The 17,625-nt window shown below is 40.5% G+C and overlaps 1 protein-coding gene across 3 annotated transcripts in view; it reads right to left on the bottom strand.

Moving 5' to 3' along the window:
* The window catches only part of VPS13B (vacuolar protein sorting 13 homolog B), a 1,337,220-nt gene that overhangs the window by 154,567 nt on the left and 1,165,028 nt on the right, over positions 1–17,625 (bottom strand). For all 3 annotated transcript variants that reach the window (XM_077493096.1, XM_077493095.1, XM_077493097.1), the window contains 2 exons: positions 12,692–13,041; positions 3,604–3,765 (listed from right to left, as the gene is read on the bottom strand). In XM_077493096.1, the coding sequence (XP_077349222.1) occupies positions 3,604–3,765; positions 12,692–13,041 (512 nt within the window). The remainder of the gene's footprint in view (positions 1–3,603; positions 3,766–12,691; positions 13,042–17,625) is intronic.

The raw sequence follows: 17,625 nt of genomic DNA, 5'->3' as shown, positions 1-17,625 counted from the left end.
TTATTTTTTTATTTCAGGCTTCCCATCCTAGAGGCGAGATGTGGGGTCTTATTGACAAGGGATGTTTACATTCCTTGTAATAGAAATAAAAGTGATCAAAATTTTTTTTTTTCTAGTGGGGGGGAGTCAAGCTAAAATAAATAAAGTAAATTTAACAATACATTTTTTTTTTAAAGCGCCTCTGTTCCCGTGAGCTAGCACGCAGAAGCTAACGCATATTTAAGTCCCGCCCACATATGAAAACAGTGTTAAAACCACACATGTGAGGTATCGGCGCAAGCGTTAGAGCGAGAGCAATAATTCTGGTCCTAGACCTCCGCTGCAACTCAAAACATGTAACCAGAAATTTTTTTTAAAGCCTAAGGGGATTTTTAAGTAGTGAAGTTTGGCGCCATTCCATGAGCATGTGCAATTTTGAAGCCTGATTTGTTAGGCATCTCTTTACTCGGCGTAACTTTATCTTTCACATTATGCAAAAACATTAGGCTAACTTTACTGTTTTTTTTTTGTTTTTTTTAAAGCACAAAAGTTTTTTCCCCCCAAAAAAACACATTCGAAAAATTGATGCGCGAATACCGTACAAAATAAAAAGTTTAACTGACCGCCATTGTATTCTCTAGGGTCCTTGCTAAAAAAAAAACCTGCAGCTGCAGGCATCATTCAGATATCAGCACTTCAATTCGCCGACATCATATGGCGTGAACCCATGTGAAGTGGTTAACCATATGCCGACTGGGCCATAGCCGAAAGATGGCTACAGTGTGGTCGGCTTATTCTGGGAGGGCGTCCATGGATGGCCTTCCAGAATCTTGCTCTCATGGGGCGCGCACCCGCGGACCCCTGGCGCATCAAGGATCACGGAAAACGGCCGCTGATAGCGGCTGTTTACCACGTGATCGCTTTGTCAAACTGGCGTCACGTCATGACGCCGATTCCTCTCTCCCCTCTCTGTACCAATCGGTACAGTGGGAGGGGAGAAGGGGAGAGAAGGCAGCAGCGCTGTGGGCTGGATGTGTAGTGCCCACAGCGCTGCTCAGTGACATACAATTTTTTTAACCGAATTTTCAGGCTTTTTTGGTTAATGGCGCAAAAAATAAAAAAAAACAGCGGTGATTAAATACCACCAAAAGAAAGCTCTATTTGTGTAAAAAAAAAGGACAAACATTTCATATGGGTACAGTGTTGCATGACTGAGTAATTGTCATTCAAAGTGTGAGAGCATCGAAAGCTGAAAATTGGTCTGGTTTGGAAGGGGGTTTAAGTGCCCAGTGGTCAAGTGGTTAAAGTAGTATGATTTTTTTTTTTTACTGAAATAAGCACACAAACTCACTCATCATGCTTTCATGTGTCTAGGTGACAGATTCTCTTAAATCCAATGGTTGATATACTTTTATACTTCAAAAACAAAAAATTAGAAACCTGCCAGAAGCAATCACATAAACACTGGAAGACGCAGGAATAAAAGCTTCAGAAAGCTTATCATTACATCTTGAAAACAAGCTTTGTGTAAGATGTAAGCAGAGCGTTATGAGGTGTTTATGAAACTAAGAGTAGCCACAGAATTTTTAGAAGATTATTCTACTCTGAAATTTGATAGAACACCCATTTCTTTTGTTTCTGTGTCTTTGGATAATTTGGACTCGTTTACATCATGTTGAAAACCTTCTAAAAACATGTAATCACCATGTTTGCTTAGGAAGCTTTAAATAAAAGAACAGGTCTTTACATGGTGCCATGACAAGAAATGCAATACAAAAAGGCTGGCAATACATTACACAATTTTCTTGTACAATTTCCTTTAGATTTGCCAAAACCCTATAATATGAAGTCAAACCAAAACACTTCCAATTTGTATGCAGTCAGGTAGGCTCTTGAATAAGAAAATTGTGTAATGTATAGCCAGCCTAAGTTTTCTAGATTTGCAATACAGGCAGTCCCAGAGTTACGAACACAATAAGGACTGTAGGTTTGTTCGTAAATGGAATTTGTGTGCAAGTCGGAACACTGCATTTGTAAGTGTAACTTCCACCTGTGCATTGATGTGGGATGGTTCGGGCGCTTCTGGGCATGCAGTTACGTTATCTGGGGCTCTTCCCGGCCATGCAGCACATGTAGTACTGCAGTGTGGGATGTGTCCAGCGCTGCAAGATAGCTGCTCGGAGGTATCCAGGACCATCGTGGAGCTCAATTGGCCAACATTGAGGCCATTTGTAAATAGGAATCGTTCGTTACTCGGGTGTTGGTAACTAGGGGGCTGCCTGTATCAGTTCTCTGTGCTGTTATTCCAGTGGATGTAGCGCAATATGAACCATTGTTTCTTTTTACCACTGCAGCAGTGATGGTTTTCAAATTAAGTGATTTATGCTTCTGTATATTAGAGACTGTTGCATCTACTGAATAAAATACGCAATTGCACTAGGATGGCAAGTAGACCCTGCGCTTGATTCCTTACATTTGCCAGTGGTAGTTTCTATGCAACTAAATAGTTCAGTTCCCACTTTACTGCCGAGACAAGCAGTTGCAAAGTTCACACCTTGGTGTGTGTACTGGTGTCCCCCTCCGCTTCTAAGCCATATCCTCCCTCTCTGCCTCAAACAATGGATGCAGGTGACATACGGAGCTGTCTACGCTACAAACATATAATATATATATATATATATATATATATATATATAAAATTAGCTGCCACACACTGATGACATTACATAGAGTATAAACTGGTTTACTAGAGCTACTGACAACCACAGTAACAGTCCCCGCCCATGGAGCCTTCCTGATAATAGACATTTTACCCAACAAAGGGAAGGCTGCATTCACACTTGAGCGTATCGTTTTCAGGTGCTTTTTTGGGTGTTTCTTAGGGCATTCTTCTGGCGTTTTTAGGTCCAAAGGTCACCAAGTACTTTTTTTGAGCTTCAGGCATTTTGTTTCAGGCAACAGAATGCTCAGATGTGAACATGGGCCATTTAAATGAATAGAATTTTGCTTGTTGGGCATTTGGGAACGTTTGAGATGAGCTTTTTATGAGCTGAAAACACTCAGGGGTGAATGCAGCCTTACTCATAGAGAAAGCCCTTTTGGTTAAAACATGTTAAAGGGGAAGTCATCGATGTGGCTTGTTTCTTTCTTTCCATTCACACCTTGGTGGCTTATTGTCTTCCATGGTTCCCCCTAGTGGGTTTAGGAGAGATAAGGCATGCTGCATCGGATGCTCTTTTGAAATGCACAAAGAAAAAGGCTACAGTTACACCATTTAATGAAGATTTCCAATTGGTTGCTTGTGTTAACTGAACTTCATTGCTCAGCTAAAAAAGACCTATAAAGATTTATCTCCAAAGTTTCAATGACAAGTGCATAAATGCTGAAAAATCAAATATGAACATGCTAGTTAAGATAATAATGGACCAATAATGATTTAACAATACTTGGCAAGTATGACTGTTAGAAAGCAGCTCGGTATAGTTCTTAGATCAGCAAAATCGTTTGGGGGAAACTGCTCGCTGTTTTCACTTTGCTATGGTATTTCTAAAAATGAAACCATGAGAAAATGTATAAAAGGCTTAATCAAATGTATTGGCGGCTTGGAAACCACTCTGGTTGTACCTGTGGGGACTTGTGAGAGCGCCAGCAGTACTGGTGGCTATGGAGACTGGCCAGCACTATGTTCTCATCGGTATCCACTTGGCCAAACCGCAGTGTCTCCTGTGTGTCATTACAGACGACGAAATGGCTAAAGATCAACTCCTCTGCCTCGGGGCACTGGTTCTGGAAGACAAAAGAAAAGACTTTTATAATACATCAAAATGTGTTTTCCACATTCATTTCTCTTGAGATGCCTGACAAACTGTATATGAAAATATACTTAAACGCACCTGTTTCCCCCCAAAACAATAGTGGAACCATTTTTGCATGTCAAACAACCAGTTTAGAGAATGTATACTTGCCTGAACTTTGAATCTAGCAATGGTTAAATTGTATCTATAGACAAAACTTTTTTTCCCCATTTTAACTAGAGTAGGGAAATGTTATACCCCCTTTTCAGCATTTTTTTTTCTTCTTGCCATACGTTACCCTTCACTTTCTCTCCTGTACGCACCAAAGAAATGAGAGGACATTTCTCCAAAATAAGGGAACTTTCCTCAAAGACAGTTAACACTAGAGCAAGTGTGTCTGTTAGAAAATCTCCTCTCTATTTGATCTCCGGGGACAGTTTTGTATTTTCCCTCTCTTTCAGTCAGATAGTGATCCCAGAAAATAATACAAAGAGTGACTCTTTCTAACAGGGACACAGACAGCAATAAAACATAGCAAAATGGAAGGTAAGAATTTTTGCCCACAAAGGGTGCTCTTTAACCAAATCAAAGGAAATATATAAAAAGTTTGCAGAACACCTACTATACAATATATGTTTAAAATAGATATCTAAAAAAAAGTCAAGTCCAAAACAGTAGATAAAAGACAAAAAATCTAACAAAAAACCCTTTTGCCGCGTACACCCGACCGGACTTTTCGAGGGACTATGTCCGGTGGTCTTTCCGACAGAGTTTCGGCGGAGTTCTGATGGACTTTCCGAATGAACGGACTTGGCCACACACAATCACACCAAAGTCAGACGGATTAGAACGTGATGACGTACGACTGGACTAGAATAAGGAAGTTCATAGCCAGTAGCCAATAGCTGCCCTAGCGTCGGTTTTTGTCCGTCGGACTAGCATACACACGAATGGATTTCTCAGTCCGGCGGAGTTCCGGTGGGAAAATTTAAAACATGTTCTATTTCTAAAGTCCACCGGATTTTTGGCAAGCAAAGGTCAGATGGAGCCCACACAAGATCGAATTGTCCGATGGACTCGTTCCGTCGGACCTTTGCTGTCAAAAAGTCCGGTTGTGTGTACGCGGCATTAGAAACATCTTACTTTAGCCATAGGATGACCCTAAAAAAGTGTCTGGACAGTGGATAGCAGTAGTCATTCCTTGAAGTTTTAGTATCAGGGTTAGATTTCGATGCCCTCTTTCGTTATTAAAGAAATAAAATTTGTGGACAGGTTCAGGCAGTTATAGACACAGACATATCAATATTTCAAAGAAATGTTTGTAACTTTCTAAAATAATTATCGACTACAGTATTTTTTTTTATTAAAAACAGTAGGTTTCTTAGTAAACTGACTTTATGAAGCATCTATACATCCTCAAATCAGAAGCTATACATTTACCCCATCACCATGTGGTGCAAAGTACCCCTGACATGAGAGGAAACAAGAAAATTAGTAAAACAATTACAGAAATATGCCCTCCTGAAGCTCATGTTAACATTGCCAAATCCCTTTATAAATCAGGAGGACCAGCCTGAGTATGTACCTGTCAGGAATATACAGTGCAACATATGGATACACTTAATGAAATACACAACACTCTATCACATTTACTTTCCAATCGGTGATATTCCATTTAGGAACAGTTAGCAAGTCACTCAGTCACATTCCATATGGATAAAACCATTCACGTGTTTATCTGACCTGTTATATTTATGTGTGTAACTCAGACCTGCTTGTGTTTTTTTAACCAGAGCAGGAAACTTTCTATGAGTGGAGACCATTTTCAGGTAATTTCTGAACATCTGATATGTCTCATTTACTAGGTTCCAGCAAACATAGCCAAATACCCCTACACAGGCTGACATCAATGATTGAACATGGCTAATGATGTCAAACAGGTGAAAAAATGTATACTCGGCATCAACATGGAGGAGCTATCAGTAATGCAGTATAGTTAGTACGGCTTTTCTTACACCTACACTTACCGTATCTATACTCTGCGTGCTCAAGGGTCCCACTGGATATACATGCTGATGGTATTGCAATGTGATAATGTGAAAAGCACAGTAACCCAAAACAATTATATTTCAGTTTTATCTAATCGTATTAGAATATTCTGACGTGTGTTGATATGCATTCACAGTTTAATACACCAAAATAAGGGACTGAGTGTCTCATCCGAACCAGTAGTCTCATTTTGTGAATTGAGATCCATTGCACTGTACCATTGCGGTACAAGGAAAGCATAGATGCAGCATACAGCCAGCTTGCAGCAGCCTGTAAAAATCAACAACAGGCTGAAATATGTGGTGGGGTGGCTGTACGATGTTCCAAGCGGTACTCCCCTTTACAGTCATATACATTTAGGAAAATGGCCCCAAGCGTGTAGTTCCTGCATTCGGGGCATATGTTCCTGAACACATAATGCCCTAAACGTGAGTGTTGTTCAGAATTATGTACAGTTGCACAAAACTATGTATTTCAGCCTATTGTTGATTTTGACAGGCTTCTGCTAGTGGCACCTGTGCTTCCTTTGGGCTCAAAATGCCTATTTTCAAGGCTGCACAAGCAAAAGCTTAGAATGCTCTGAAAGCCCCTAAGCATATTAGAAGCATGTTCAGAATTGGTACATGTATTTAATATGACCAGCTCCTTCTTTTAATTTTCTTTTCCTGTTGGATAGGGTCCATCTAATATTTTGTGTTCTATGCCGACTGTCTGCAAAGCACAATGTTGTTCACATAAACAATAATAGGAGTGTTTAGGAGCAAGCTAAAACAAATTACAGCTAAAAACTCCTGTATGGCAGTCTCAGCAAGTACCTAATCCACAAGCCTCAAAGTAACTAAAAAATCTCCCCTACCTTCCTTGAGTTAAATCTGCTCTCATGCGTCTCAAATGCTCCCCATTTCAGACACTGCAGCTCACAGTGTGGGGGGTTTCAGAAACAGTAGGTAGTGGTGTCAATCCAGAAAGCAGTAGGCATGTGTGGGTATGGCCAGGTGCTGATAGACAAGTTACATGTTTGTGAATCTGCAGAGACAATGCTAACAGCCACACCCCATGCAACAATTTTTTATTCCATTGTAGTGCAAGCAGGACCAGGGTGGCAACTCTGCTATGAATTTAGGAGCAGTGCAGCATTGTTGTCACACCATCACAGGAAGTTGCATTAGGTGGATTTTACTAACAGGCTCGACAAGCATTTGTGAGTCTTTGCAGGGGGACTAAGAAAAAACTGCGGGTGCACTTATAAATAAAGTGGAATACCAGGTATGGATATTTTTGCGTTGTGGCTTTGGTCCAGTTTGCACCAATAAAGGAATGGAGGTCACTTGCTTGGCATTAGAACCATTTAGAGAACAGTTTGCATTATTTTAATGAATACAAAGTGTTCTATGATTGAACAAGGAGGAGGTGATACTACAATTTCCACCTTGAGAGAATGCAAAAGTGTTCCCTGAATGGAGCCCAGGCTCTGGGATCACAATGCAGCAGGGCAACCACTAGGCATGGGACCAGTGGAAATCGCTATAGTAGCGAGGCCAACTACAGTGATTTCCAGATTTCACAAGGATCCCACAGGTGTGATATATACATATTTACATTGTGTGGCAGTGTGCACCTGTGCCGCTGTTTAAAATGGTGGTTTACCCCAGATTTTGTAAGAATCAAGCACACTAATGGCACAGGTGTGAGCTGGCTTCATATGAGAGCCAGAGTTAGCGCTCAGGGCTCCACCCTCCCTAGGGGGTCAGCATGTGAAGGGAGCCGTGAGAGGTGCTGGTATGCGCCATACTGTCCAGGACAGGACAGACCAAGGCCGAGCCTGAGTGAGAGTCCATGAGGCACAGAGCAGCTGGAGAGCTGCAAGGAAAGATGCAGAGCTAAGGCACAGCATTTGTGCACGAACACTGAGGACGTGTTTGATGGTCAGGAGGACCAAAAGGTACCAATACTCCGAGCAGTAAAACTGTCACAAGAGCGCCAGGTGGCTGAATGTTATGTTTATTGCATTAATAGTGAAGACCCCCTGCGTGGGAAGACATAACCGTGTGACCTTTTCATGTTCTTTTAAACAAAAGTGGGCAGGACAGCCCTGAAAACTGGATCAATGTAACTATGCAAAAATGCCCATATCTGAAATTCATCTATAAGTGCTGCAGCCCATATCGATTCTTGTTTTTATTAACGGAGGGGGAATAGTTCTACTTTAAGCCCAATGGTACTGATGCTAGGGTGATTCATTTTACTAATGATACAGGGCCATGGTCAGTCATATGCAACATAGTGGTAGCAATGAGTCCAAAGTCATAGACACCTATAAAGGTGATCCAGTTTCTCTCACAATAAGATGCCAGTTTATCGAATAGTAGGTGACCAGAAACATACTTTTGATCGCTATTAAGGGAGCAAGCCCTTGTCCATTAGTCTGCGTTATGCAGAACAAGACACTGAGAGCAGCATTTTTAACTGCAAATGCTTTCTTTTCTTTTTTTTGCAGTGATATTCAAACCAGCTGTAAGGATTCAGATCACACTAGCTCTTGTTTTATGAATGTCCTCCTGCAACAAGCAAAGCCATGGAATGCCCTTAAAAAGAATGTTTGATATAAAACAGATGTTTCATCTTCTAGTAGGGCTGCTGCTGTAGTGCCATGTTAGGTAATTAATCCAAACGCTTCTCTGGCTCTGCAGGCGTATTAATAAAAATGACTTTGTTTTTCTTTGGTTAATTCATGGGAGGAGCAGCTGAGAACCCAGGGGAGGCAGGGAAGATCGCTTTATTAGCCAAGGGGTTTAGGGCTAGGAATTCTGGCTCCCAATGTTACACATACAATTAATTACAAGAGACAAACAGCTCTAGAAGGGAGTTGAGCGGAATTGCAAGGAGCATCTATGACATTGCACAAGCACTCCATTAAAGCCTCTCTACAGGGGCAACTGACCAGCACGTGCCTCATGTCTAAGTGATTCTTACACAATCAAGATTGATGATTTGGCTTCTACAAATAGAGTGATTAACAATCATATGCTGAATGGCCTATTACCCATTTAATATATCGCATGCATGTGATAGGGTCAAGACAGGATACAACTTACAATTTGTATATTTTGTAATAGTCATGAGATGCTTGTAGGTAGTTGCCATTTGTAACACACACACACATAAATCAATCCCATGCATTTTAAAAAGAAAAAAAATAAATAAAGAACTCTCTCCCACTTTTCAAAAAACATTTTAGTGATTATTCTTTCAGATGTGTATAATGAAAGCAGAGTTAAATTTTAAATGTGAAAAAGGCAAGCAATTAGAGATGATCAAATTTATTCATTCACCCTGGAAAATCGAGACAGATTGTTCCATCTAATACTTTGCAGACAAGTCACAATTTTGTGAAGAGTTTGATTATACGTGTACTGGTTCCGATAGGCAGGATACTTGTCATAGACTTAAAGCGGAACTCCAGCTAAAAATGTCAAATTATTATCCCAATAAAAACGTAAATTGCCAAAGCTGCAATTTTCAGCTTCAATTCAGAGATTTTCCATGCAGGCCTTTTTTCCTGTCACTTGATGTCCTTAGTGTGATGGCCAGCATCATTCAGAACTTCTTCTGAGCCCAGGCCATCGTGGAATGCGACCCAGCCTGTGATTGGACAATGAAAGGAGAATATGCACAGTGATGAGCTCAGCTCTTTCACACTTTCTCTTCCTATCAGCATGACTTATTGTCAGCACATGAGCTCCTTGTACTGCTTCTCCCTCCCCCTTCTCTTTGCTGCACAGAGACTGCAAAAAGGCTAATGACAGGCCAAATTCAGGTACTTTAACTGCTTGTATTTAAAAGGATGAATACTGATATATCCAAGATTAAAGAGCTTGATTAATCTGTGTCTTCATAACTGCAAAGAATTCAGCTTAAAAAAAAACCTACCAATTGCATTGTCAAGAGAATCCAGAAATCATGATGCCCTTCTCTCTTCATATCTCTTTATAAAGAACGGGTTGTATACAGTTTTTCTGAAATGGCCTGCATCCGCTGTCCATGACCAGCAGTACCAAATTGATAAAGCAATATATGTTTGTTTGACCAGATAAATGGCAAAAAAATGTATAGCTGGTAGCACGGTGTATGCAGGTGCAGTCTGTATTCACCACTGCACATAGCGTTTAACCACAGCAACAATGCAAGTAGGGAAGGAAGTTGGTTGGTCACAGGGAAGCAGATATCGGACTGGATGGTGGCATCCCATGTGACATTGGTGGCTATCTTGGGCCAGAGTCTAATTAAGACTCCGGCTTCCAGGCTTAGCACACTTTTTGCAAGTGGCTAGCATAGGCAAAGGAATCGCATTTGTTAGGAATAGTACTGGAGACAGGGAATGGTTCCAGAGGAGTAGGGACAGTCCAGGGACTACGTCTGCTTATGATGAAGCCTTCCCATTTGGGTATGGACCAACCAGGCTGCATTCCACTTCTCTTCCAGATTGCATCTTGTAGGCTCACTGCTGCCCAAGTTGTAAGTGGTTCCGATCAGGTTTGCTCCCCAACACTGAAGAAATGACTGCACTCCAAGATCCATCAAAATTCTTATTTAATAATGAACATCCCAAGTGTTACAAATGGTAGACGCGTTTCACACACTAACAGGTGTGCTTATTCATTAGTAATGGTAACGAATAAGCGCACCTGTTAGTGTGTCAAACGAGTCTACCATTTGGACTGTCTGTAAAACTTGGGATGCTCATTATTAAATAAGAATTTTGATGGATCTTGAAGTGCAGCCATTTCTTTAGTGTTGATGGTATGAGGAGGGGAGCCGAGGCGGGCACCTGTGATAACATTAGGCTTCCTGTCTCACCTGGAGCAGCGAGTTCTTTTGTTTGGATATTCAGGTTTTCTCCCCGCTGAGCCTGTTGAATTTGCTGAACTGTTCTTCAATACACTGTTAATGCTGAACTCTGACTTCCAGCCACACGATCCTGTACCTAACCCACACGGGTCTGCAATGCATGTCTAGAAAAGCTGGTGATCTGGCAAACCCTCTTGACCAGGTCAGGGTAGGCGAAAGCAAATCAGTGAATCCTGCTAAATTTCATCACCATCAGTTAACAAGTAGTGTAACATGGCAGACAAATGATGAACTGGCTACAAAAAGGTGAATGATCCCACAATGTGATCATTCATCCATTTACCATATAACTAGGCTACACTGACAAATCCTTAACAATTTGCAGAAATGTTCCAGTTTTTGCAAAAATAACTGCACACGTTCATCACACTCTATCTTTAGCATCCTACCATACTTCATGGTAAGCAAAGCAACCAAAAATAAAATTGGGGCAGTGTATGCTTTAAAATTGAGAATGCTCTATGGTGGTGATATCCTTGTTTTCAGTTTAGCAACCTTTGTATGTATACCATTGCAACTTTAAGTTTTTGTATCCTGGTGCTTATTATGTTCATGTACTATTCCTCTTTTCAATAAAAATTTATTTGAGTAAAATTGAGAATGCTCTAAAAAATTAAATCTAGAGATTTAAAAACAAAATGCTAAAAATATGAGGATATTATGAAACAAGAAAAAGTAATAGATGCCTTAATGCTGGACGTTATGCAGATATACACAAAAAAAATGAATATAGTTTTGCTTTTAAGCAGTGCAAGTACCTAAATTTGACTTGTTATCAGCCTCTTGCAGTCTCTGTACCGCAGAGATCAGACTGAGATAAGGAGGAGCACCACAATTAGACAATCAGTAGTGCTGAAAGACTGAGGAAGCAAAGTGACAGGGCAAGGAGCTCATAGTCGTCTGCTGCTTCTCCTTTCACTGCCCAGTCACAGAGGTGGGGATGACACCTGTACATATTACTGAACTGCAGCAGAGAAAAAACAGGTCAACGGTTCTGTTAGAGAGGGCTGTGCTGTGTGGCAGAGTCAATCTCAGAAATGGACAGATAGAAATCCCCTATATGCATTTAATCTCTTTAGCTGTTTATCTAAGTTCAGCTTTAAAGTAATTCATTCTAAAGCCTCATTTTTTAAAAATAAAAAAATAAACATTATACCTGGCATTGCACAGGGCTGCCCCAAACTTCCTCTTCTCGTGCTCTGGGCTCTTTCTCTTCTCAGTGCGCCACCATTGGAAACCAGTTCCTATGGGGGCGCACCTGCAGGCTTGCTCCTAAACTGGGCTGTGTGCGTCTATTGACATACCCAGCATGGCTCAGCCCTGCCCCCTACTCTCAGGATTTGATTGACAGCTGTGGAAGCCAATGGCTCCCGCTGCTATCTCCATGAGCAGAGAGAGAAGAAAGCCGCTGCAGTTGGGAAGTGCACTGTATCGAGATCGGGCTTAGGTAAATATACAGGGGGGTGAATGGGCCATAAAAAACAGGTACATTTTTTACCTTAATGAAGGGAATGCCTGCCTTTAGAATCACTTTAAAAACCAAGATTCCACAACAATAAAAATTCACAGTGGACTTGCAGCTTACATGGTACATTTGGCTGACTAAGTGACTGGTCTGTCATGCTTACAGAGGTTTATCAGTAAGATGACTGACTAAGGTTCCTAATATCACCTTCTAATGGATCAGAAATGCTTGATATGAGGAGCATCTCCTGCATTTACAGAAATGTCATCAGCAACCTCAGTTTTGCAACCATACACATATTTCTTCCACATGCACTAATACACAGGGGAAGACATTACCTCTCTCTTAAATGATTATTACACCTTTTATCACATTACAAAAAAACAATACACCACATACTTTACAATGTCTTTCTATATTTCATATTTACTGTACAAGACATGGACCTCATTTGCTATGCACAAGAGCCAGCAACCTGAATAACATGATTCCTTACCTGTTGCCAAGCTTGGATTGCAGTGTTAATAGAGTGCACAGAGTGCTGCCCAAAGTTTATGAATATTGGATCCACCAGCACGGTGCTATCAATTAACTTTTCCAGGGTTCCAATCGATATAGCCACCTGGCCTTGAAGATGGAATTGTTTGACTAGGTTCCTCATGGTCAGGTTCCGGCATTCCAAGAGCTGGCACTCTACTTCACTGGAGAACTGCAACTCCTTGCACACAGTCGATCCACTCCACTGTCGGAGGTAAACCTGGGGCTCTTTCAGAGACACCACCATATATTCAAGGTCACTTGGCATTGTTTTATCAGAAATGAAAGGCTGCAGACATCTGGGTGGCACTATAAACAAAATGGTAAACCATAAAACATAATTTAGTAAAACTAGCAGTCACAGGAGCAATACCCGTTGAGACACTTATAATCCTGAGCCTAGGTTCACACTGATTCCAAACTGGCGATGCAGTATGATTATGGGGGCGATCTGACAGACTTCTGTGCAGGTTCATGCACACATGTCTATTCAAATCACCCCCAAAGTCGCCAATAGTAGTACAGGAACTAATTTTGGGAATCAATGCGGCCTTGAATCGATCTGGACGGTGCCATTGCAGGCAATAGCTGCTGATTTGACACGTCAAATCGCATGCCAAATCGGTCCAATGTGAACATGGGCTGAAAGCAAATCTAAATCCCAAGGGCTTCACAGTAGGTGTAGAAATCATGCATTTTCCCGCCCTAAAATGCAATGCGTGGGAACATGCAAAAAAAGTGCATGTGTTAGGACACACCTCCTGGTGAGAACGGGCCCTAACTGAATAAAACACCGTGGGGGGGGGGGGGGCACTTACTGAAATTGGAACTGTGCATTGTAACCAATCATCTTATAGCTTCAACTTGTTCAGTTAACTTTTGCAAATGAAAGCTAAAAGCTTGGTGTTGGTAAATTTCCCCACTATGCACAACAACTGCCATTTTTCTTTTTCATAAAATACAGTTTTCACTTTTTTCATCTATGTTTAAATCTCAGGGCTGCTGATTTCCTTGAACCTGTTTCAGCCATTTCCTGTCTACATACACTCACCTAGCTTGAGCTGCCCAATATTGCTATAGACTGGCTTTACTGATGGTGACAACAGCAAACCATGCTTGCGCAATGTGTGTCAGCTGCTTATAGTCTGCACCAGGGATGCATGCGATAGGATGACGATATGAAAGCGCAACCGAAAGAGGGTTGTCACCCCATAACAGGGAATACCTGAACACAGGTCTTCAGGGCAGGATCATCAGGTATTCTTTTAATGAAGATTGCATATTTACCAAAGCTGAAAACAAGTTTTGAAGTTATATGAAACATGTTTAAATATATCATAGTGGTTGGGTTTAGATCTATTTGAATTAACTTAATAGTGGATAAAAAAATCCAACGTTATGGCAATACAATACTTTACTCCCAAGTCTATGTTCTAAACCCCTTCCTCTAACCTTATATTTATTTATAAAAAGGCATAGTAGAGTCACGTCAGTCTTGCACACTTGGTGTATTCAAATAGGCAAAGCAAGAAGATGTGCAGAAGGTGCAGCACCCCATAACAACAAACCAGAGATCATCTCTTAACTAAGCTGACTAATAAAATTAAATTAACTGACTGCTGCTATGTTGCACAGGTGCTGGATGTGCTTGTACATCAGTGTACAGAGACTTAGAGCCCAGGTCCCAGGCTAATGTCCACAGTGCCTCTATTTTAATTCATTACTGGTAAGTATAATCTAGAAAACATGGAAAGATGACTAAAAAGAACAACACATTGCTAGACCATCAAAGGTAAAACATAATAAGGAAATGGCATTCCCTTAAAAGACATCCTTCATAAGGCATCCTAATAGCCCTAAATCGGAACACTTTTATTGTGTAAATTAGGTTTTTTCCACACCCTAATTACCTTTACACAGCCGAATAAAGAAACAATTTGAAATGGGCATCGTTAAAAATCCCAACCGTAAACAGATCTATTCAAACATTCTGAAGGCCAAGAAAAACATGACGGTACATGGAAAAAGGAAGCAATTTGTATAGAAAATATGACAGGCTCACAGAATTTTTGAGCAGAATGAAAGTGTCATAGTGAGTAAAAACATGGCCAGTGTTTAAATATTATGTACAAATCACATGATTTAGTCTTCCATGGACTATACATAAACTTGAGTTTAAACTAGTGTGGAAGCATAAAACTGAGCCAACCACAAAATTACAGGACATTACAAAATATGAAAAAAGGCAAAGCAAAGGCCTCGTTCACACCATACGTGCATAAAAGTTGATGGAAAAACCATGCAGATTTCACTTGCAGAGACACGAGTGTACATCAGTTTTCATGTGCGTTTTAGTGTGTTCTTATGCATGTGGACATCTGTATGCATGCACATTTTTTTTTATGCACAGATAGACATCACACCTTGAGTTATCACTTTCTCTTCTGCCCTGTTCACACCACAATGTTGATGTCACATACGTTTTTTTTTTTTTTGTGCAGAAAACTGCAGATTCCTGCGCAGAAAAAATCTGAACGTGTTGTGGTGTGAACAGGGCACATGGAGAATAACTGTTTTCTTTGTGTCCTTGCAGAATGCGTGCAGAAAAACCCTGGTCTCTGCACATGGTGTGAATGAGGCCCAAAAGCCAGAAAGTCCTAGCAGCCATACAGTATGTATATAGCTATGCATGTGACCAATAACCCATAGACCTATGGAGTGTTTGTATGCATGCAGTAATTGGAAGGTGTACAGGGATGTATGCAGCTTTTTCAGTTTTCATCCATGAAAAAAATGCAATGCACTAATCCATATCACTGCTAATATGGAGATGTGGGATCCCCTTTTCCTAACCTGTTTGTAACATAAGAGAGAGATTCTCAACCACACTCACTGCAGACTCCTTCCTTTCTCTCACATGTAGAAACCCTGATGTATCAAAGGAGTTGATTTACTAAAACTGGAAAGTGTAAAATCCGGTGCAGCAGTGCATGGTAGCCAACCAGCTTTTAGCTTCAGCTTGTTCAGTTGGCTTTGACAAAAAAAAAAAGAAAGCCGATCGGTTTATTTGCAGAGCTGCACAAGAGTTTGCACTCTCCAGTTTTAGTAAATAAACCGCAAAGTGTCCACTCAAACAAGTTTCACGTTGACATCAATCAGCTACAAATGCCAAATCCTGGCTTTCCTGGGTATTTAAGGTGCTATCTGGAAAAATCCCCAAGAGAATACATATAAAATATCACAATTAATGAATTTGCATGATTTGTAAAAGCATATATAAGTCAATTATCCTTCCATAAAGGTATTTAACATTAAATATGCTGTAAACTAACCCTTTCTTTCCAGAGGCTTCCAGATGGGTGTTTACCTCCTTTACTCACTATGCATTATTTATCAATTGGTCAAAAATTGCATTCATTGAATTTACATATTTATAGACATCAATCAGATTAAAGCTTGCCTCTAAAGTTTGAATTTGATTAACGATAGACCAAAAGATAGAGCGCGAGACGGAAAAACATGTAGATACACCAACCTCCCATCTAAGGAACTCTCTGGAATCTGGCTGAAGAGGATTATATACTGTAGTATGTCAATTAGGAAAACTCAGTACTCTTAGCTGCAGTGTTTCCTAAATAGCATTAATAGTACAATGATTGATTTAATCTGTTGCCTGGAATTGCTTCATTACAGCTTTGACTTTCTAAAGCTGTGAGTGTTGTTAGCTTGCTGATCTCCTAAACCAGAAACCCAGAGCAGTTTGATGTCTCTGTCTGTATTGCTGTAATATAACTGTGAATTTCTTTGTGCGTCTCTGCCATCAGTGACAGCCGCATGATAAATGGGAGAAATGCATACTGAATTCTGCTCCTCTAAAAAACAAAAAAGGTTACTTTTTACGTTTCAGGTTGACAGCTGGCAGTTTTTGAATCTATTTATAAAGTTGCAAAATGAGGCTCAACAAAGCTGAACACTGGTGAAGTCACTTTTGAGAGCGGCAGAGTGTTTGGTATGGTGATTAATAAAATTGGAAAAGAGATGTTTTGCCAAACTGGCAGAGTGAAAGGAAATGAAAGAAGAAATTTATGCCAGGAGAGTGAAAAAGTGCGGACTGGAGCTGTTACCAACAAAACTGCACGTGTTGTGAAAGGATATGAGGCAGAGATGTGAGTGACAGTTGTATTGATGAAGATGAAAGGTGTGCTAGAGTGAATGCTACAGAAATAATGTAGAACAATATTTCCTATGACCACCAGACATTATTGTATTACTGTATCCCTAGGCCTCATTCACATGGAGCAGAGTCCGCTCCAATCAGCAGGGGATCTGTGAGCAGTTCCCTTTCTGATCAGAGCTGAGTGGGATGGATGTCACATCCATGCCTGGTTAGTTTATGCTGAGTGGACATGGGAAGACCCTGCTGAGCAATATGGATGGCCACATGTAAACAGACTTAGCTGTCTGATGTAAGACGCTCTTAAAAAGGGACCAACAAACTATTACCCTGGAGGAACATCTAACAGAATTTGAACATCCTAGTGAGTGAGAGGCAACACTACAGGTTCATGCAGGACCCTAGCATAAGATAGTGATACAGAGAGAACCAAGCTGGATGTGATGTTACATGCGTGTATATCACACCATTAAGTTGAGAGCACTGAGAGTAGTGATTGGGAAGAAATGGTTTAGAATGTTAGGAAGATTTCACAGTTATGCACTTTTAATAAACCGTCAATATGAATTATTATCTAACACTTGAAATATATGAAGGACATTATTATTAATAAGTAGGTGCTCAGTTGTTTTGTATTATGTTGCACAAAAATTAGATTGGTAGCGCAGCACACTTTTATTATATTCTATTTATGAATTGTTTGAACACATATCTGTGCA

The sequence above is a fragment of the Lithobates pipiens genome, unplaced genomic scaffold (assembly GCF_037356315.1).
Source record: "Lithobates pipiens isolate NorthernLeopardFrog02 unplaced genomic scaffold, aLitPip1_a1.2 Scaffold_19, whole genome shotgun sequence".
Classification (NCBI taxonomy): Eukaryota; Metazoa; Chordata; class Amphibia; order Anura; family Ranidae; genus Lithobates; species Lithobates pipiens.
Note: the sequence above shows the minus strand (reverse complement) of the source record. Positions and strands in the feature narration are given on the sequence as shown.